Below are 22,270 nucleotides of genomic sequence, written 5' to 3' on the forward strand. Positions count from 1 at the left end.
ACCGTGCGACAAGTTGGATTATCAATGACTCGGTCCTTTCCGTATTACCGGTAAGGTTAATGATGTCACATTTCGTCTTGATCTTCCTCCGCATCTTCAGATACATCCGGTCTTCCATAGTTCTCTTCTTGAACCTTATAAATCAAACACTATTCCCGATCGTGTTACACCGCCGCCACCCCCGCTTGAGTTAGACGCCGGCCTGGAGTATGAAGTTGTTGCCATCCTCGACTCCAAATTTGTTTACAACAAACTTTATTATTTGGTCGATTGGCTTGGCTATAGTCCGAGTGAACGTACTTGGGAACTCATCGAGTATGTCGCCAATGCTCAGGATCTTCTTGCTAATTTCCATCGACAGTATCCGGACAAACCCGGTCCTCAATCAACGCCGACTCGTTACACTCGTCGTCTTAAAGGGGGGGATAGTGTCATGATATGGCAAGACTCGAACCCATGACCTTATGTTATATGGGTCGAACTCTTGACCATTATACCATCTATTGTAATATGTAGGGTATTATTTTCATTTAAATTTTATTATAGGAAATTAATGTATATTCCAGATATCTCTGGAACATTCTAGAAGCTTCAGGACTCCTCCTGAGAACACTATAAAAGGAGGCACAAGGTATTATGTTGAACCAAATTGGTTCAACACTAGTCTTAAGCCTCATAGCCATCTTGTACTTACTCTTGATATAATATATCATCTATTATCATCATCTCTCTCTCTCTCTCGTCCTCGCTATCTCTCTCTCTCTCGAGAGTCTTACGCAGTCCCATCCTCTTAGTACTAATAGTACTTCCCTTCTCTAGTACTAATTCTCTCTTTGTTTTAGCACTATTCCTGACAGGTGCAAGGCTCAATCAAGTGGGGAAATATATGTTTGGCTATCATGGCAGACCCCAGTTGACAGATACGAGCATCAGGAGGAGGGGATGGCTTTGGTGATAAAAGCACAAGAGGTTTTTTTCTCCACCATCGGCAATGTCCACTCAACTCCTCTTAATGACAAATCTCAAGTTGTGTTGGAATTGGTCAGCCCAATAACTCTTTGGATTCTATGGAAACAACGGTGTAGACGGGTCTTCTCCAACCAAACCGCGCATCCAACAATGTTACCGCAAGAGATATGGAGTGAAATTGTAGCCACTCTAAACATCCAATATGATGGCCTCAAGGGCAGTTCCGATGAAGTTGAAAGACAACGAATAACCTTCATCCAACAATGGTCGTCCTCTCCCTTTCTTGAGTCAGTGGGCATCCACATAAGATGGAATTATTGCGTCCCTACAGGGATTTGTACATAATCATCTCATTTGTAAAATTTTATAACTAATGGAAGGAGTTTTTTTGGGGAAAAAAAAAATGTTGATTGTTTTGAAATCTTTCACTTATGATATCGTTAAGATCTAAAATACTACTAGTTGTAATTTCTCCTTAAAAATACACAAAGTCACTTTTTGTATTTGGCCAAAATTTGGCATTTTTCAATTTTACCGAATGGTGAAAATTTTAGCTTTTTCATCAAGTTTTCGAGAACATGTGATACTGGTATCAAGGTGTTTTGTGGAATGGCAAAAAAAGCCCCAAAATCAGACGGAATATTCCTTATCCTTCCATTTGTGCGTAATTCTTCCACTTGTGAACGCAAACGTGTTTTGGGGGAACCTGAAGGTCTTTGGCGCCAGCACCATAACCCAAAGTTGCAGCTCCGCCAAGAGTTCAACAATGTTTGACAAGGAAGAATGTCGGTCATTCACTATACCACGAAGATCAAGGAGATCTGTGACTCACTCGGCTCCATCAACGTGAATTTGGTGGACGAAGACGAGATGGTATAATTTTGTCTTAGTGGTCTAGCCCAGAAATATGGGTCGATTCGGACGGCAATCTGCACCAGAGAGAAGCCTCCATCATTTTCTGACTTGTAGTTGATGCTCCTTGTAGAGGAGAACCACACGGGTGCGTCAACGAGCATGCACATCGACAACAAGATGTTGTATACGGAGGCAGATAGGCCCCGTGATCGTGGTGGACGTGGCGGATTGAGACGCAATGGAGGTAGCCAACAAGAGCAAAACCAAAGTGTTGAGCGGCAAGCTCAACCGGAGCCGGATCGGCTGAATAAGCCGAAGCCGGTAAGCGAGACGGATCGGGCGAAACGGATCGATATGACGGTGAGCAACCGAACCGGCAAGCAATGGAGGCCGGGTGCAATCCGTAACCGGCAGTCCAATCGTAAGCCTAGAATAGGATAGACTACTAGGTATCTATAGTCTCGTAGTAAGTGTCAGATGCTCGTGTGAGCATTGAAGTACATGGTACTTCTGTCAGTCCCAAGAGGACTTGTATAAATAGTGCTACTTAGCACAGTGTGTAAGTGCAGAGTCTTTATATAATTTTGGAAATTATGTTCTCTCTCTCTCTCTCTCTCTCTCTCTGTGTTGTTCTCTGTTTTACGCTTCCGCAAACACTTACGTTTACATGGTATCAAAGCGCGAGGGTTGAGAACCTCTTATGTAGACATTTACTCTTGAGAAGAAAACCCTAACAGGTCGAAAACAGACACAGTAGAAGACATGGATAGAGGCATGGCTACGTCGCTCCCGGTGGAGAAGCTCGACAGGAGCAACTACGCATCCTGGTCTTACAAGATGCACCAGTACCTGCTTGGACACGAGTACTGGAGTTATGTCGAAGGAGCGAATGATGCGGCGCCAGACTCGACACACAAGGACTTCCCGGTATGGGAACAGGTGGCAAGCAGGGTGATGTACTGCTTCGCATCCAGTGTCGCCAAGACACCGAAGGATGCTTGGGGGAACCTGAAAAAGGCTTTCGCCGCAAGCACCACTGCCCGGAAGCTGCAACTCAGACAGGAGTTGAGCAATGTTCGACAGAAGAACATGTCCGTGGCAGACTACACGGGCCGGATAAACGAGATTTGCGACTCACTCGCCTCTATCAATGTTACCATAGAGGAAGACGAGATGGTGCAGGTATATCTCGGAGGCCTGGCGTCCAAGTTCGGAGCGTTCCGGACTGCGGTGTGTACAAGGGATACTACCCCCTCATTCTTCGACTTACAGTCGATGCTCCTTGTAGAGGAGAACCACGCCGGTGCATCTACCAGTGCATCCCCGGACAGCCGAATGTTGTACACGGGAACGGATCGGCATTGTGGGCGTGGTGGAAGAGGTGGGTCGGCACGCAATGGAGGCGGCCGGCAAGAGTAGGAACGGAGGCACTATGAGTGTGCCGACAGCAGTTCTGGGACTTCCACAAGTAGGGGGAGTCAAGGCGGTGCCGGAGGACGGCAAGACAAATCCGCTACGGAATGCTGGTACTGTGGCAAAAAAGGTCACAGGGAAAGCGAGTGCTGGAGAAAGCGTGCCGATTCGGACAAATCCGGATCCGGCAAGACCGGTAAGGATGGCCGGCAAAACTCGCACTACGTAAACGGATCAGGAGGATCCGGAACCGGAAAGGCCGGTAAGGGGCTAGCCTTGGTGATGAATCACAAGGCAAACTCAATGAAGAAGACCACTTTCAAAACGGAGGAAGTGTGGTATGTTGATTCCGGCGCGTCGAACCACATGACGAGCCACAAAGAGTGGTTCTCCTTTCTGGAGAAACCGGATCAACCTGGAGTAGTCGAAACCGGAGATGACACTCCACACCCAATCGTGCACGTCAGAGAAGTCCCTCTAAGCCACGTCGGACAGAAAGGGAAGCTAATGAACGTATTACACGTTCCGACGATCACGAAGAACCTGGTGTCCGTTGGTCAGATAGTTGACCAGGGGATGCAGGTGTGGTTTACGCACCTCGGGTGCTTCATTGAGGATGAGGGCGAAGTCATTGCGCAAGGGCGCAGAGACGGGAGGATGTTTATCCTCAACACCAATGACATTGGCACTGCTCTGTTCGCGAAACGACAGAAGGTCGAGTCGGACATCGACCTATGGCACAAGTGGATAGGCCATGTCAACTACCAGAGGCTTCAAGACCTGCAAACGAAACAAGTCGTTTTCGGTTTGCCAAAGTTTAGCGGCCGGAGAGCCGAAATTTGTGAAGCCTGCCAACTTGGGAAGCAACACCGGCTTCCATTCCCCACCGAACGGAACCGGAGTCGTAACAAGCTCGATCTCATCCATTCGGATGTGTGGGGACCGGCACAAAGTGTAAGCCTTGGCGGGAGCCGATACTTCATCTCCTTCATCGACGACTATACTCGACATACTTGGATCTACCTCATTGAGCGGAAGAGCGAAGTCTTCGACTGTTTCCGGAGCCTCCAGAAGATGGTCAAATGCCTTCGGTCGGATGGCAGAAAGGAATATTTTTCCGACCAATTCACTAGTTATCTGCAGCAGAAGGGAATTCAGCGAGAGTTCAGCTGCAGATACACACCAGAGCAAAACGGTGTGGCCGAAAGGAAGAACCGGACACTCGTCGAAGCGGCAAGGACAATGCTGGAGGAGAAGAGCATGCCCCGGTTCTACTGAGCGGAGGCGGTCCAGACGGCCGTCTACATACAAAACCACATTGGTGACAAGGTGTCAGCTCATGAGCTGTATTTCAGGCGCAAGCCGAACTTGAGACACCTTCGGATATTCGGCAGCATAGCGTATGTGCATGTGCCGGATCAGAAGCGGAGAAAGCTGGATGCAAAATCGGAAAAATGCATCCTAGTCGGCTATGCTGAAGAGCAAAAGGGGTATAAGTGTTATAACCCCCGGACGAAGGAAGTCCGAGTTAGCCGGGATGTCGAGTTCGACGAATCGGCATCCTGGTACTCCGTACCGACTCCGACTTCCGATCCCGACCCAATGCCGAAAGATCAAGCCAGTGAGCCTGAATCAGCCCTAGCAGAGGATGATGAAGCCGGGACTCAAGATGAGAGTCCGGAATCATTACGGTTGAGTGGACCGAACGAGCGACTGAGTCGGTTGGACCAGTCGGATGAAGAGACGGCAAGTGGTGGAGACTCTGCCGTGCTCTCCCCGCACAAGAAACCGAGGAAACGGTTCACGCGCAAAGAGAAGGGGAAGAGGAAGATGCCGGAATTCGAAACCGGCAATGATGAGTCGGATCGGTGCATATCCGACTCCGGAAAAGAAAAAGGCGGATCTTCGGCAACGAAGACCGAACTAGCCAAGAAGGGACTCAAATCGGGTGACGGTGCGTTGCGCCGATCAACCCACCAGAAGGATCCCGTCATGCGGTACGGGTACAATGAATACATGGCGCATCATTATGCATACATGACTAAGGTGACAGAAGTGCGCGAGCCGGAGAGCTACGCAGAAGTGGCAAAGGACGCAAATTGGCGTGCCGCTATGGCCGAAGAAATGCGGGCACTCGATGCCAACGAAACTTGGGACCTAGTTGATCCTCCCCGTCACTGTAAACCGATCGGATGCAAGTGGGTGTACAAGGTCAAGTACAACGCCGACGGTTCTGTTAACTGGTACAAAGCCCGGTTAGTGGCGAAGGGATACGCGCAGACCCACGGAATCGACTACGATGAGACCTTCGCTCCTGTGGCGAAGATGACGACAGTTCGTGTGGTACTGGCGGTTGCTGCGGCAAGGGGGTGGCATCTTCACTAGATGGATGTGAAGAACGCCTTTCTTCAAGGAGAGCTTGAAGAAGAAGTCTTTATGACTCAGCCCCCCGGATTTCACTCGGAGATGGACAAGTCGGCGGTATGCCGACTGAAGAAGTCGCTTTACGGCTTGAAGCAAGCCCCCCGAGCCTGGAACGCGAAGATCACGCACTGGTTGCGTAAGCTGGGGTTTGCTGTCTCTAAGTCGGACTCTTCGTTGTTCATCCGACAAGGCTCTGACGGTCCGGTATGTATACTCTTGTATGTGGATGATTTAGTTATCACCGGACCGGGTCTTCCCGAAATCAACAACGTCAAGTCCTAGTTGTCGGACGCATTCGAAATGAAGGACCTGGGGGACCTCCATTATTTTCTTAGGATCGAAGTGATCCGGACCCCCGACGGCATATTGCTCTCACAACGACATTACGTGTTGAATATGCTGTATAAATTCGGCATGTCGGATTGCCGACCTGTCTCCACACCCCTGGATCGGAACCAGAAGGTCCGTCCCAACTCCGGACCGGCCTACAATGAGAAACGGTTACGACAGGTTGTCGGAAGCCTGATCTACTTAACCATCACCCGACCCGACATCAGCTATCCGGTCGGCATGGTAAGTCAGTTCATGCAGAAGCCGACCGTGGAGCACCTTTAATGCGCACAAAGAATATTACGGTATGTCAGCGGCACTAAGGACCGGGGACTGCTATACCGGCAAGGTATACCCGAAGAGCTTGTCGGTTACATCGATGTTGACTGGGCCGGCGATGCGTCTGATCGCCGCTCCACTTCCGGATACATGTTCTCCATAGGTAGCGCGGCTGTTGCGTGGAGCAGCAAGAAGCAGCCCATAGTGGCTTTGTCAAGCACTGAGGTTGAGTATCAGGCCGCTACCGTTGCCACTTGTGAAGCCATCTGGCTTCGGCGACTGCTGCGAGACTTGCGGATCGAGGTGCCCACCCCGATCCCGATTTACTGCGATAACATGAGCAGCCTGCAGCTCGCCAGGAACCCTGTGTTCCATGCTCGCACAAAGCACATCAAGGTGCACTACCACTTCGTGCGTGAGCGGGTCCTGAGCGGTGAAGTTGACCTACGGTATGTTCATACGGATCGGCAAGTTGCCGACATCTTCACCAAGCCGCTCGGATCGGACAAGTTGCAGCACTTTACCGACATGCTTGGTATTCAGCATCTCGACGTGCCGCACTTGAGGGGGAGAAGCAAGGGCAAAGTCTCTACCGAAACTGGCAAAGGCAAAAAAACTGTTGAACCCGTCGGTAAGAGGAGAGCCGGAAGAAGAGGAGACAAGAAGATGAAGGAAGCCGAGTCGACGAAGGAAGTCGAAACATCCGAACAGGTCGGAGCAAGCAGCTGTGAAGAAGAGTTGTGCACTCAGGAAGAGAAGTGCATGTTGTGCGGAGGTCATCACGACGGTACTGACCATGATGCGGAGTCGAATGAAGAATTCGATTTCGGTTCACCGGCTGAAGAAGCCGAGGGAAGCATGGAGAAGGCCAAGACACGGAAGTGGTCCGATGTGGTGAGAGGCCTGAAGCCGGAAGTCGAATCGGAGTGTACCGATTTGGACAAGAGCTGGAACGAGTCGGAGACAGCTGACTCGGATCAACAGATGGATCCGGATGAGTCGGATCGACTGAAGGCCAAGGGGACACGGACACAGCGGAAGTCGATGCCATTGTGGGAGAATCGACGGATCGGTAAGCGCCAGAGTCACAACAACGTGAGTGCTGAGATGGGCCTATTGAGCAGACATGCCGACCGATAGGGTCGAGGCGCGCAGAACCAAAGGGGTCGCGGCAAACGGGACCGGACCGGACGAGGAGCGCGAGCAAGGCGGAGTGATGCCAGGAGAAGTCGGCTGAAAGAACCGACTGCCACAGAGGTCGACACTACGACCCCACCTCAGGTTGAGCTTGAGGGGGAGTGTTGAGCGACAAGCTCAACCGGAGCCGGATCGACTGAATAAGCCGAAGCCGGTAAGCGAGACGGATCGGGCGAAACGGATCGATATGACGGTGAGCAACCGAACCGGCAAGCAGTGGAGGCCGGGTGCAATCCGTAACCGGCAGTCCAATCGGAAGCCTAGAATAGGATAGACTACTAGGTATCTATAGTCTCATAGTAAGTGTCAGATGCTCGTGTGAGCATTGAAGTACATGGTACTTCTGTCAGTCCCAAGAGGACTTGTATAAATAGTGCTACTTAGCACAGTGTGTAAGTGCAGAGTCTTTATATAATTTTGGAAATTACGTTCTCTCTCTCTCTCTCTTTCTCTCTCTCTCTCTCTCTCTCTCTCTCTCTCTCTCTCTGTGTTGTTCTCTGTTTTACGCTTCCGCAAACACTTACGTTTACACAAAGGCATAGAGGAAGTGTCGACAAGAGTGAACCCTCCACAAGCAAGGGGAGTTAGAATGGTGTTGGGAACTGACACAGAAAAACCAATACGGACTGCTGATATTGTGGCCGAAAGGGCCACAAAGAGAGTGAGTGTTGGAAGAAGAAATCGGATTTGGACAAAGTTGAATCAAGTCATGCCGATGGAGAAAGGCGGCAACAATCGCATTATGCTAAAGGCTCAAGGTGAGCCGGAACAGGCCTTGCCTTCGTCATGAAGTACAAAGCCAACTCGATGGCGGTGAGCACCTCGAAACCAAAGGAGGTGTGGTATGTGGATTCCGGCGCATCGAACCACATGACAAACCATGAAGAATGGTTCTCTTATCTTGAGAAGCTGGAACATCCGGGGGTGTCATGATATGGCATGGCATGGCTCCAAAAGGATTTGGACCTATGTCCTTATGTTACATGGGTTAAACCCTTACCATTAAACTATGCATTGTAATACGAAAAATACTATTTTCATTTATTATTTCACTATAGCAAATTCATGTATATTCCAGATTACTCTAGAACATTCTAGAAACTTCAGGAATACTACTAACAATACTATAAATAGAGGCACATGGCATTATTCAGAACCAATTCGGTTCAACGCCAGTCTTAAGCCTCCTAGCTGTTCTTGTATCCTTCTTCATATAATATACTTCTTGTTGTCATCATTCACTCTCTCTACTCTCTCTCCCCCTCCCTCGCTCCTTCTCTCCCCCTCTCGTGACTCTCACACACTTTTTCCCTTCTTAGTACTAATCCTCATTCTTCCCCTCTATCTTTAGTACTAATTCTCCCTGCCTCTAGTACTATCCCTGACAGGGGGTCGTCGAAACTAGTGACGACACTCCTCACCCCATCGAACACATTGGAGACGTCCCTTTGAGACATGTCCCTTATTACATGGCATTCTCTGTCCCAACTTGACTCCTATTCGGCGCCATAAAGGCACCCCATTATCTTACACAGTTATACATGGGTGAGTGCTCACGCCACAACCCGCCGATATTCCCAATAGGCCCGGTTTTCTCACTATGGCTATGAATCTTCACGACAACGGTTCGGTTCGGTTTCAACAATAAAAAACCGCGGTTTAAACGGTTTAACGGTTTTTTTATTTTTATTTTTATTTTAAATTGTAAAAAAAAATTTAAATTGTTTTTAAATAATATTTTCATTTTTAGACCTTATTCTCACATTTTAGGAACATCTTAAAAAAATTTAAAAATGAAATATTATAAATTTTAAAAAATTAAAATTTTGACCTATGTTGAAAACCAAAACCGAACCACAAAACTGCGGTTTTTACGGTTTAATGGTTTGGTTTGGTTTAGGTTTCAAAAAAATTTAACGGTTCGGTTTGGACCCTCTCAAACCGAGCCATACCGAACCGTTGTCGATTGTAACAAGTCGGGACTAAGTAGGGACAACTCGCCAAAACCAACAAATAAGAGAGATAGCAAAATGGTTGCACACTCCTTAAAACTAGGATGATGAGAATGAAAGAATAGGAGAGAATGAAAATAATGGGAATGGTTACGAAGGAGTGGATCGTCGTTATATAGGCCAAATATGGTTGTTGGGACTAGAAGTTGGGTGGTCCCCTTGGAACTAGGTTGTCCAACCCAAGATGGTGCCTTCTTTGGGACTAGGGTTGGCCCCATTGGTGGGTTCCAACTCAGATTGGGACTGTGTCCTAGTTGGGGCAACCTAGGGACACCACACATGTTGTTGAAGGGTATTATAAGCTAAGTTTGATATAACTGTTGATGGGAGTATAAAATTTACTTTTGTGTTTTTCTTTGCAACATAGAATCTTCTCTTCACCTTTTGTCTTATTCTTGTATCAAGGATTAAGTGATTAATAAAAAAAGGTTTGTGATTAATAAAAAGAGGTTTTCTAACTCCTACTTGGATTTAAATTTTCTTTAAGTAGCAAATCACTGGTTAGAGACCGTCATAGTTGAGTGATTGTTTCTTAGTTATTTAATCTTGTTATGAGCTTTGAAGCAATTCACTTGAACTAACTATGAGTTTACAACTTCTTTTGCCTGTCTTTCCAACAACAATGTGGATAGTTGTGCATGATCAACGACCTCAACTAGGGAGTACAAATCTTGATCAAGTATAGATGTGCTCAGAGTAAACACCTAGAGATACACACTTCTCAAAGTGTTCAAGACGGAGGACTGTAAGTCAACTTCCACACTAATGGAGATCAACTTAAAGTTGTTGAAGATTAGGAGATGAAGGTTGGATAGATTAGAAAAATATCAATCCCTAGTTGAAGGCTAGGAGAGGACGGGATCCTATATTTCTACAACATGAGTCCAAACGTAACCTATGTGGTAAGAGTGTTGGCACAATTCACAACAAATCCAAAGAAGGGACATTGGCAAGCTAGGATGCATACTCTTAGATACATAAAGGGTATAATCAAATATGACATCCTTCATGACCAAAGGACAAAGTAATTCGAGTGTTGTGATTCCAACTAGGAGGGATCCAAAGAACAAGAGGCCAACTTATAAACTATGTTTGACTCTTGGGTTTCAAATATTTTCATGAAATACCAAGAAGCAGTTGAATGTTCATTATCTTCGATGAAAATCGAGTATAATTTGCCATGCCCTGCATGCCATGAAGTAGTATAGTTAAGAAAGTTTTTGGTAAAAATCTAGATGTTGATTGATGGAAAACCAACACCCAAAGTCGCATTCCTATCATAGATTATATGTTGTATGGGCTGATTAAACATATTGGAATTCAATATCACCTCATACAAAAACTCATTTCTAATGAGAAGGTGAGCAACACAGGTAGATGTGACAACCAAAGTTGTTTTGCAAACACAAGTAATATGTCATATAGGCAAACTAGACATATTGAGATTCAGTGCCCCTCATATGAAAGGTCATATTAGAATATTCTCCATTATAGGAGAACTATGCTTCTCTCTTCATGAAGACCCTAAGACATGAGCAGCCTAAGAAGTAGTTGTGATTAGTTCAAGTGGGAGGATACCATGCAAGTAGAGAAAAGTTTTATATGTATTTGTTGGCTCAAGACATGAGACACATCCCTCTTTGTAGTGAATTGTGCTATAACCAAGCCTAAGCACTTTGCATACTATACATATCTCTTTTGCCTCATCACTTCATTTTATTTTCCATGTATCCAATGGCTCAATCCTTTTATACTCATGTTGAATATAATGACATTGTCACAACTAACTATTATCATTTGGTATGTACGATGTCTACACAAGAAAGTGTTAAAAGTAAATTTGGTCATGCATACTTTTTATCTCAAGGAATGCCGAAACACTTGAGAATATAGATGTCAAATTCTCAAAACACTCCATGCAAGTTTAAATGCTCATGAAATATTATAAATGCTTGTATGCTTTATGTGTTCATGGAAAAAGGACTTTATGAGAGTGGAGAACTTGATACAAAGGTATGAAACATTTACACATTTGAAAAAGTATGTGGATACAAGATATAGTATGCTTATTTAAAATAAATACGGTAGTAATAATGTGCTGGGAATTAAAATGAAGGATGTTCATATGTGATGATGTAGTTATAAATGTCATGCTTTACAAGCTTATGGTTGTCAATGGTCATTCAAGTCTAATGCAATGGGTTTAATAGAAAGAAGAAGTAATATTATCTCTTTGAAATAACTACAAAAAATGATGTATTGATAACTTTGAAATGATTATACTAACAAAGTGGTTCTAAATTCTACCTACAAAATTGCTGATGGATTTTACCCATGTAACTAAAATGCATGCATGAATGCTACAAATTTTAAATTATTACAACATTTTGAACATGACATATCCTAGTTAAAGGAGCAAATTACATGCATTTTTTTGGTGACATATCCATGTCAAAAAATGTAATGCAAATAGTGTCAATCAAATATCTCGGTGGAAAAATAATCCTTGGAAAGGAAATTTGTTGACATATTCTTGGAAAGGAAATTTGTAGGTGGAAAATAAACGCGCTAAATGGTTGGATTTGAAAGGCAAGGAGCCGTGGTGTAAATGATTACATATGCAAGAAATAAACATAGTACATTGATCTCCAATATAACAGATCTAACTTGTAATGAAGACTTCTTGGTAGTATGATAGAAACGGTGTTCAGATGGTTTTGGTCATTGAAGAATATTCAAATTTTTATGTGCTACATGAGTACATATGAGTGGATACATAGTGTTGTTTGAATGCTTCTTGCGAGAAAAGTTAAAAGTCAAGAAAGATTTTTTTTTACATATGCTCACTTTAATTGTAAAAAATCTTTTAATAACACCACAACACGTGTTAGGTTGACGTAAAATGTCGTTCACTTTTTCATCATTTCGTTTACATAGAAGAATCATAATGTCAAAAAATTAAACAATCAAAAGAACCCTACGAACAAATAATAATCGATGCCGTGTTGGCTAAAATACCGGTTTTCAGATTAGAATGGGACCCAATGGATTATCAGTGGACAGACCCTTTTACGGGTAACAAATTTAATTTTTTCCAATATTCTGTACAGTTAGGAAGACATGTGCTTTCAGATATACGAGATGTGACACCGGCTGCTTTTCAATTTTGGAATCAACAAGGTATTACTCCCCAATTCCTGGCAAATTTTTGGGTAGTGTTATGGGCTAGAAAACAGCCACACCAAATATTGCATGTACAGTGGTTGCTTGTACATCGAGCCTTGCCAGTTGGCACATGGCTACATAGGATGGGAGTAGAGTCTACTTGCGCACGATGTCGTTTACAAATGGAAACTCAAAAACATTGCTTATGGGAATGTATTGAGTCTCAATTGATATGGCAACGTCTCCTTAGAATTTTTGCTAATTATTTCTCCCTGTTGGTTTTCACTTGGGGTATGGTGGTTTGGACATCTCTTGTCCGTGATGTATTTCATTATGATAACGAATCAATGGACCATGGATTTTGCACTAATTTTGGAAGAGTACATAAAGTACCATTGTTGTCACTACAGTTTACAGGAATACGAAAGGAAGTCCAACCAGTATGGGAGATATTGAGTAGTACCACTATATATCATATTTGGAAGACTAGGTGCTCTCTTATTTTCCAACAACTGAAAACACCACCGGCCGAATTGGTCTCAAATATTTGGTTAGACATAGTGCATACTTTGAAGGGACAATGGGATGGTATTATTGGTGACTCTGATGCTAAGATTGCTCAACGGCATGAGTTTATCACTATATGGAAACCTTCTCCATTCATGACAGCCAACTGTGGTACTCCTTATTGGCATTATCAACCTCCGAAATGGTTGTTCCCCCCCCCCAATTACATAGAACTTTGAATCTTGTAAAATGACTATACTAATGACAGGATATTTTTAAAAAAAATAAATAATAATAATAATAATAATAATAATCGATGCTCTTCCTCAACAACAAAGTATGGATAGAGACAAAACCAAAGGAACACTACCATAAAAACTCAATTTGTGACCCAATTCAATCTCTCAAGCTTTTCATCACACAAACATTCTCTAGAGATGCCCATGAATATAAAAATATATGTAGTGAACACCAACTAATTGTGGGGAATTAGTTGGTCTTAGAAGACGTTAATATATATTTCTATCTCTCTCTCTCTCTCTCGACCCCCCGCCACCTGCCCCCCCCAAAAGTAAAACTAAACTTTTGAAACTGCCTATATGCATTCAACCTTAAATTTTCTGTACATATTTGTATTTTATTCCATGTCTTCCGTAAAAAGTATAGGTAGATGTTTGCACTTCAAGTGAAGTTTCAGGACAAATGTGGTTATAGATTTCATGTTGCATTATGTGTGTCTATATATACATGTCACATCTTCATAGATATGCATCCACATTAACCTCAAACAATTGTGATATACTCCTAAGTCATTGTATCTTCTCTCAACGACCTTCGAACATAGGTAATCTATTGGTTAGGACTCGTGCAATGGTTGTAGCATTACCATTTCATTTCTTGGGTATGCTCCATGCAATGGATAGATTCCATTATTGTTTCCCATACTCACATCATCTCTCATTGCAACAAATAGGCCCTAATTGTTCTTGAAGTTTGTTCCATAAGCAAGCCATTTGTTTGGGCTTTTGATAGTGCGCTGTAATATAACCTTCACTACATCCTAAGTTGTTGAACTTTTTATCACTTACATAATATACTTCATTATTTTGCTTCTTGTATGCTTGAATCCAAATTCCCATTGAGACATCCTCTAGCTTGAATAACTACATAAAATACAAAGTTAAATAAAAGGAACGTTGGATTTCTCTTCAAAGGATAGAATTTGAAGTTTAGGTACCTTTAGTCTCTGTCTATAATGAGAGTCTACAACAAATCGAGCTATATCTGCCGAAATAATATATCCTGGACCCATAGCCCATGGCGGGTAAGAAGGGTCGGGCCATTCCTGTAGCAATAACACTATAGTTACAAAATGTAAACCTCTAATGTAAATTTGATCTCTTTATATTCTTTTACACCTTTGTGTAGTGATGAATAATGATGTTTCAAAGAACACGAGGAATCATGGTAAGTAGTCTTGATGGTTTGACCTTGAAGAGTTACAATGTTTGGGGATTATGAATGAACTAATTATCGAGAGAACATTGAATGGAGTGTTTCTAATGGATACCCTAAAATCATTGTAAATCCAAACATGTGTATGCATACATACATGTGCAAATTGAAATAAATTTTTAAGGAAATGTTTCCGGTTTTTACCCTATGATCAACGTAAACTTTCACTCATTAACTCCCCTATCTAGTTGTTATCTTATCCCTTTTTCACATTCTTATCCCCCCTAGAGATGAATAAAAGGTATATCATATATGTCCTCGATTAGCAAATTCCTTCTCTAGTTACTCTATAAGCATTCTATCAACATTTAGAATTAAATCATGTAAATGTGTTCAACTCGAAAATCTAATAGACTCTTAAAATTCACATGAATGAAGATGGCGGCTTTTCTTACATCTGTACTTATATACCATTTATCTGTAGGGTCTCGGCGTGGTTGGTTGTTGTATTCTATTGAACCATATAGAAGCCCTTTGCTCTTTCTTGTGTTTCTCAAACCTCTAAGCACTTCATCAACTCTCACAAAGGTGTCATCGTCGGTTTTCATAATATAATTTGGACGCATTTTCTCAACCTGAAACACAAGTGTGTTTGAAGAAATGGGTCAATGAAAAAAAAAACACTTACTCATAACGGAGAATTCTTCATCATGGAAATGACACTAGGAATCGTACCCCAAAAATGCATATGGCGATGGTCTTAAGTGTAATCAATTCGTAGTAGTCAACAAATGGCATGAGTTGAATGTCCCCATATCTCAATGCTTCTCTCCAAATCTCATCGTTTACTTGTTTGTTCGAGTGCTACAAAGATTAGTTAAAAATATCCCATTCAATCAACAAATGTCTCTCCATCTCTCTCTAGAACTAAGATTAGAAAACTAAAGACACGGTGTGTCAAGACTAAACTTTACAGGTGTGTTAACTAGTACGAATCGGCAACGGTTCGGTTTTGGCTTAACCTGTTTTGCCTTGTCCAAACCAAACTAGTTAAGCCTAAACCAGTTTGGGGGTTTCCAAACCTGAACCGAACCGGTTCCTAAACCGGTTTAGATTAACCGGTTTGGCTAAGCCAATTAAGCCATAACCGGCTTGGTAACTGGTTTGAGCAATCCCAAACCGAGCTCAAGCCTAACCCGAACCAAACCGAACCACCAAACCATTTTTAAACGGTTTGACGGTTCGGTTTAGGCTTGAGTCGAGCCATTGCCAATTCCTGTTAACTAGAACAAAAACGTTGGTACCTGCCCAACAAAAAAACGCACGGTGACCTTCCCAGAGCGTACAACTTCATATTGCATCCACGATCGTCGAACCGCCATCCGCCTATCGAAATTATTGGCAGTCGAAAACACACCAATGAAGAGCTCATTCATTTTCTTGTGGGGCAACCTAGGTGCTTTGAGTAGCTCTAAGCCAACTTGAGAGATGTCCTCCGAAGTCGGAAGGCCAGTGGACAAGATCGAGGTTGGTGTTACACTTCCTTTCAATCTCACTCTCGTAACCAACGATGGTTTCAAGTTCTGAACCCAAGAGAAACAATAATGAGAACTCTAAGGGAGGGGTATGGGGTATGTTAGTGGATATCAAGAAAGTTTAAGCATCCTCATTCAATCGTCCCGACTTGAACTTGAATGGCATGCATGCATTCATTTGTTCCACTAGGACAAGGGCACGTTGGTAAATCTTCGGAAACTTACTTAGGGATGTATGTGGGTAGATTTAACTACAAAAGAGAGTTCCTCAGAGTATACCTGCCTGTATGCATAGGAAGTGATATGTTTCCCATTGATGGTCATGTGGAATCCTTCCCATCCCACCCACAAAGTTGCGGCAAAAGGCGAGCCCTCTACGAACGGGAACCGCTCCTTTGTATTACTACTTCTACTCGGCAATTTGCGTGTCCCGGCTCTCGTCACAACATTGTCCCCAACTTCCTGCGCGAGCCCGACAATCTTACCATTACAAGGTTCCATATCATCCACTGCTGCATGAAAGACCCAAAGGAGAAACAACGGACAAAAACTTAGAACAACACGGCTAAAACCTAAAAGAGATGCATGTGTGCATGTGTGCGTGTGTGCGCTTTGGATGATCGATCGGGTGCAAATGGGGCCGGAAAAATTGTGATACTAAGATCAGACATATTTTGCACGGTGCGAAAAATCTCAAGATAACTTCTTGTGATACATATGTGGGCATGTGTGTGAAGATAACTTCTTGTGATACATATGTGGGCATGTGTGTGTGTGTATGCTCAGATTAGTAGAGGGGTGATGTGGTGATGGTGATGGTGATGGTGATGGTGATGGTGGACATATGTGTGTAATGTATGTGTAGCGTGTGTTTGTGTGTTTGAAGCTTCTTCTTGTGGTATGATGCTTACCTTTTCTCAGATTAGTTGAGGGATGATGGTGATGGTGATGGTGATGGTGATGGTGATGGTGGACATGTGTGTGTAGTGTGTGTTTGAAATTTCTTATTGTGGTATGATGCTTTACCTTTCCTCAGATTAGTAGAGGGTTGATGTGGTGATGGTGATGATGATGATGATGGTGGTGGACATCTTTGTTCATCTGCTCCCCAACCATGATCACTTGTCCATGTGTTCTGGATGATCATGGGGCCATGATGGTGGTGGCTATGGTGTCCCTGCAATGTCACATTGAAGTGCAGAATGATGGGAGCTTCTTCTTCTTCTTCTTCTTCTTCTTCTTCTTCTTCTTGATGATGATGATGATCCATGTCTCCACCATCTCCCAGAAGATCAATCGCAAAACCACCATCTCCCCCTGCAATGGCCACAATTGTGATGGAAGAATCCACTACCAATCCACATGGTATCTGTAGATCTTCCATCCTCCCATGGCTTCTTGTGCCACTCTGATTGAGCATTGAGCATACAGAGGAAGGGCACTTCTTCATCTCCATTGCCTTTCTTGCATCGTTATCATCGGCGGAGTGTCCATGGCCCTTTTTCTTCTTCCCTCGCTGCTGCCTCTGCTCTTCCATGAACTCTAGCCAGTACTTTTCGGCCTCTTTCATGGCTTGCTTTGCTTTGGGAAAGCAATCAGGGCGAGAGAGAACAGGCGCCATATACTTCCACAGAGAGAGGGCAGAACTGGACCTTTCTTCTTCTTCTTCTTCTTCTTCGTTGTCTCGTGGCGATGGTGATAATGATGGTGATGAAGATGGCGATGTGTTTGTTGATGATGGTAATCCTTGCCTCACCATCATCTCTGAGCGAACCAAATGGATCCACCTGGTTGCTTCAGAAGCCGCTGCAGCTCTGTCTCTGAGATAACTCTCTGCATGTGGATATGGCAGCATAAGATCAATTTGTGAGCTCCTGGGGAAGAAGAAGAGATTCAAGGGCATGGAGCCATGAGCTTCAAGCAAAGTGGTGTGATATGATGAGAGGGGGCCTTGGAAGAGATTGAAGGAGATAACAACTGTGAACACGAACAGTATGAGGAGAACACCAAGCCATTTCTTCATCTGAAACACTGGGAAGCAATCAAACCATCCCTTCCATTTCATTTTAGGGTTTGGTGCAGGAATTATTATGGAATTGGAGACAGAATTTGCGAGGCTTTTTTAGGGTTTGGTGTAGGAATTATTATGGTATTGGAGACAGAATTTGTGAGGCTTTTTTAGGGTTTGGTGTAGGAATTATTATGGTATTGGAGACAGAATTTGTGAGGCTTTTTTAGGGTTTGGTGTAGGAATTATTATGGTATTGGAGACAGAATTTGTGAGGCTTTTTTAGGGTTTGGTGCAGGAATTATTATGGTATTGGAGACAGAATTTGTGAAGCTTGCAAATAATGGCTTCTTAAAGTTATACTATCTATATGCATCCCATCCCACCCCACCTTCCTTTCCCTTTTAAGATTCAGTCAAAATCTAACCAGGGCCTCTGGTTTGTATTGAAGAAAAAGGGGGATTCAATCACTGCTTTGACTGAAATTTGCACTGGGAATGTTACTGTATGCATGCATGCATTACACATACATATACATACATACATACATATTAGCAATTTGTAGGTGTGTGATCTAGCACAAACTTTATGGTCTGCAGCTTCAATCTGGTAAGGTGTGTGACATGTGTGGGTGTGTCTGTATAATCTGGCACAAAGCTATGGCTTTTAGCTGCAATTTGGTAATGTATAGGCATATGCATATGCATCTATACCTATGTGAATGTGCGTATAATATGACACAAAGCTATGGCTTTTAGTTTCCAATGTCCATATATATATATAATCTACCTATCTATATAGAGATATATCATATGCATATATACATATATATATATATATACATGTGTGTGGGCAATATACATTATTTGGATAATTTCTTTACAAAGAAAGAAAGAAAGAAAGGGGTTGGTTCATTTCAGCTTTCACTTTCAGAGCATCCCTCTGTTTTTTCTCACATCTGACAAGAAAGCCAGATGACCAAGCCATAAGGGTAGAATTTTCATGGCACCTCAAAAAGAGAGAGATAGAGATAAGGGAGAAGGGGGAGGGGGGGGTATCAGTTCAATTCATTCAGTCAATCAAGTCATTGAGTCTTGCTTGGAAATGGTCTATGGAATCTCTTACCAACTAAAGTTATGCTATTACTAGACTTTATGCTATTATTAGGCATTTGCATGCCCAGATATAGATATATATATAGTATTTATTGATTTCACACACAGAAAGACATGAGAGATAGCATGAGAGTTCAAGAGTAGCAAACAAAACACATTGAATTGTGTATGTAAGTCCACAACAAATCTCTCATGACACACACCAATTCAACATTGTTTAGTGAAAGGAATCTGGTATGTATATTGAAACCAAGTAGCCAGACCATTAACACTAGACTATCATATAAAAAGGAGATGTAAAGAGCCACACATCAACATCCTTGTGGCTTGACCATTGATTTATGATCTCATGAGAAAGAACTTTAATGTAATGTTGAACTCTTCTTCTTCTTGTTCTTCTTGTTCTTCTTGTTCTTCTTCTTCTCCAAAAAATAATGTTGAACTCTTAGGATTCATGAAAGCACGAATAGGTTGATACACAAATATGACATGTAATTTGGATTTAAACACATAGGTCTTGAAACCATATGCAAGAAAGTGGGAAATTTTGCGACGTTCATGATATACAACAAATGAAATGAAGTTTGTCTTTTGATAAGGGGAAGAACTTTTGTGGTGGAGCAAAGGTGGTTTCACTTTCAATCTCACATTGATCACCATTAAAATAATAAATTAATGTTAGTGCTTAGTTAAACTTCATACCAAAGTAGAGATTGATGTGTGGTAATGTCATCGACATCTTAGCCTTGACAATCTCTACAGATGATATCGATGGATTGATTATTATTTAACTAAACACTCATGTCAAGGCCTCATATTTAGAACCTTGCCTTAAAGTTGCTTGCTTACCTTGTGTCTTCATTTTATGAAAGCTAGATTCCCAAACAATGAGAATCTGTTTTTTACAAAGCATGGTTTAAAAACTCAGTGGAGGAGGATTACCTAAAGATAATCACAATTTAAAACACTATGCTTGTTTTCAAAACTTCCGATATATGCTTGGATAACCTTGAGGAACCTTGTAGAAAAAAAGGAACCAATATCAACAAATTATGCATCTAATTACCCTTGTTTAGAATATCTATACAAACTTATAATCAATTATGCATCTAATAAGAACTTGAATAGTTGGGGATACAATTTACAAACACACGAATACATCTATGTATGTTATGTGGAACACTAGAGGATCAAAATATATATTTAAAGCACATTTCCCCGTAGGGGGCAACACTACTTAAACCTTAGAGTATTGTAGTTTTAATGTTCACTACCAAGTCCTGAGGAGTGTTCTTCATCACTGTGGTTAGTTGTGGGATTGGAGGACTTCATTGCCTAATGTCAAAGTCACATCATTCTTCAACACACGAAAGCGCATACCTCTCCACTTCACACAATTATGGAATCCTCAAAGTTTATTGAATCAAACTACAATTAGTTACACAATTTAGTTGTACAACTAATCACTATGCAAACTAAATAATATGGATGTCTTAATTGATATATATTTACTACATAAGAAACAAATGAGGCTTCCCAAATAAATAGATAGTAAATAAATAAACATGTATCTCTCTATTAACTAGTATGGAAAAGCTACATTGTCGAAAATGACACTTAGTGAATCCAAAAGAGAGAATGAGTACCAAAAGGTAGTCCCAAAGTTGGGGCACCAGAACACCATTTTTTACAATAGAGCTTTTGCCCTTTTTTTCAACAAAAAAAATGCTACCCATTAGTTAGGAAGAAATACCCGAGGTATCATATGCACAAGAGCTTTTACCCTTTTATATAAGTTGAAAAAAAACTAAAGGATCCCTTTCACATTTCAATCCCATTGGCCATTTGTCAATCTTATCTAATAAAGGGTAGCTCCCACTAATCTGGCACACACTAATAACTACACTAAGAGCTCATATATGAGCGGATTGATGGTACTAATGATGTGCAAAACTAATGAGGCTGAATTTTCAAAAGCGATGGTGTACTACACCAATGGCCGCATCAAATGGAATGGATGTACTATGGAAGTATGAAGTACCCAAATGGTTGTTCCCCCCTCCCATTAGATGATCAAGGGGCATGAAAGACATGGCATGTGGGATAGTGAAGTAGGTGATGTGCATGAAAGGATGGCTAGAGCCATATGTGAAAGTGTAAGATAAATAAGCGAGATCTCTTTGTAGGATAGGATAGTCTTGGCTCGGCCGACCCGAGAAAGGGATCGAGTTTGTGTATATTTTAACTAAAGGAGTATATTCTTTTTTGGTAAAAATAAAAGGGTAGCTCCCCACAAATTACAATATGGCCATGTTTCTTACATACATTTGGCCTATGGCCAATATTTTAGATCGGAAATACTATGCCTTATTTAGGGTTGTTAAAACTAGTGAACCCTTTCACAATATCTAAGCTTGTTTTCTCTTTATTTTTGTGTTGGGAGTGGTCCTGTTTTGTGCAAGAAAACATTGTCTAAAAATGAAAACTACTAGTTGCTTATTTCAAATCTCCAAGATAATGTTATCTATCCTTTTCTCTACTTTTCTATTCAGTAACAATTTAGTTACGTCCCACTCAAGCAATTGGATAAATACTTGAAAGTTGACATTACCCACTTGTATGTAAAATATTTGGAACGTTGGATGTCTCCATCATTGTGTGAGAATATCTATCGGTAGTGGTTGTGAGTTATATGGTGTGCATATTAGACCTCTATCCAATGGAAATGGGAAATTCACCTCCATGCATAATGCACTTGTACCTTGTAGGATTCCGTTTGTGTTCCCGTGGTTGGGTTCTTGTTTTTGGTGACTATTCTTCATTTTGTTACATAGGTGTTATATAGGATTCACTAGGTTTTCTACTTATTGTCCCCATAAGAAATGAATGTTAATGTTTTGCCATAGTGTCGTGTGTGTCATGATTTCTTTTAGTATCTACAAAATATGTTTTCCTTGTGTTCCTCCCATCTTTGTTTGTCATGGTTGACTCATTGATTGATTATGA

General features: G+C 42.3%; 1 protein-coding gene across 3 annotated transcripts; it reads right to left on the bottom strand.

Annotated features, from left to right (window-relative positions):
* Positions 1-13,721: 13,721 nt before the first annotated feature.
* Positions 13,722-18,443, bottom strand: LOC147858760 (hydroxyproline O-galactosyltransferase GALT3-like). Of its 3 annotated transcripts, none has more exons than XM_087326099.1 (7): positions 17,168-18,443; positions 16,421-16,650; positions 15,911-16,189; positions 15,342-15,470; positions 15,062-15,241; positions 14,389-14,496; positions 13,722-14,314 (listed from the first exon to the last, which is right to left on the bottom strand). In XM_087326099.1, exons 1-7 carry the CDS (start codon positions 18,204-18,206, stop codon positions 14,102-14,104), a joined length of 2,178 nt encoding a protein of 725 aa, XP_087182225.1. In that variant the 5' UTR covers positions 18,207-18,443; the 3' UTR covers positions 13,722-14,101. The 3 variants fall into 3 exon arrangements, with proteins under 3 accessions (XP_087182225.1, XP_087182227.1, XP_087182226.1); XM_087326100.1 differs by having other exon boundaries at positions 14,175-14,314; positions 15,078-15,241; XM_087326101.1 differs by lacking the exon at positions 15,911-16,189.
* Positions 18,444-22,270: the final 3,827 nt, after the last annotated feature.

Source organism: Azolla caroliniana, unplaced genomic scaffold (assembly GCF_043228905.1).
Source record: "Azolla caroliniana isolate FFs.n. ecotype wild unplaced genomic scaffold, voAzoCaro1.0.p SCAF_10, whole genome shotgun sequence".
NCBI classification, from domain to species: Eukaryota; Viridiplantae; Streptophyta; class Polypodiopsida; order Salviniales; family Salviniaceae; genus Azolla; species Azolla caroliniana.

Coding starts and splice junctions, on each gene's coding strand:
- LOC147858760 (XM_087326099.1), bottom strand. CDS start 18,206: ATGAAATGGAAGGGATGGTTTGATTGCTTCCCAGTGTTTCAGATGAAG. Junction 16,651..17,167: donor CTCTACTAATCTGAGGAAAG/GTAAAGCATCAT, acceptor TTCATGCAGCAG/TGGATGATATGGAACCTTGT. Junction 16,190..16,420: donor CTTCCTATGCATACAGGCAG/GTATACTCTGAG, acceptor TCTTGGGTTCAG/AACTTGAAACCATCGTTGGT.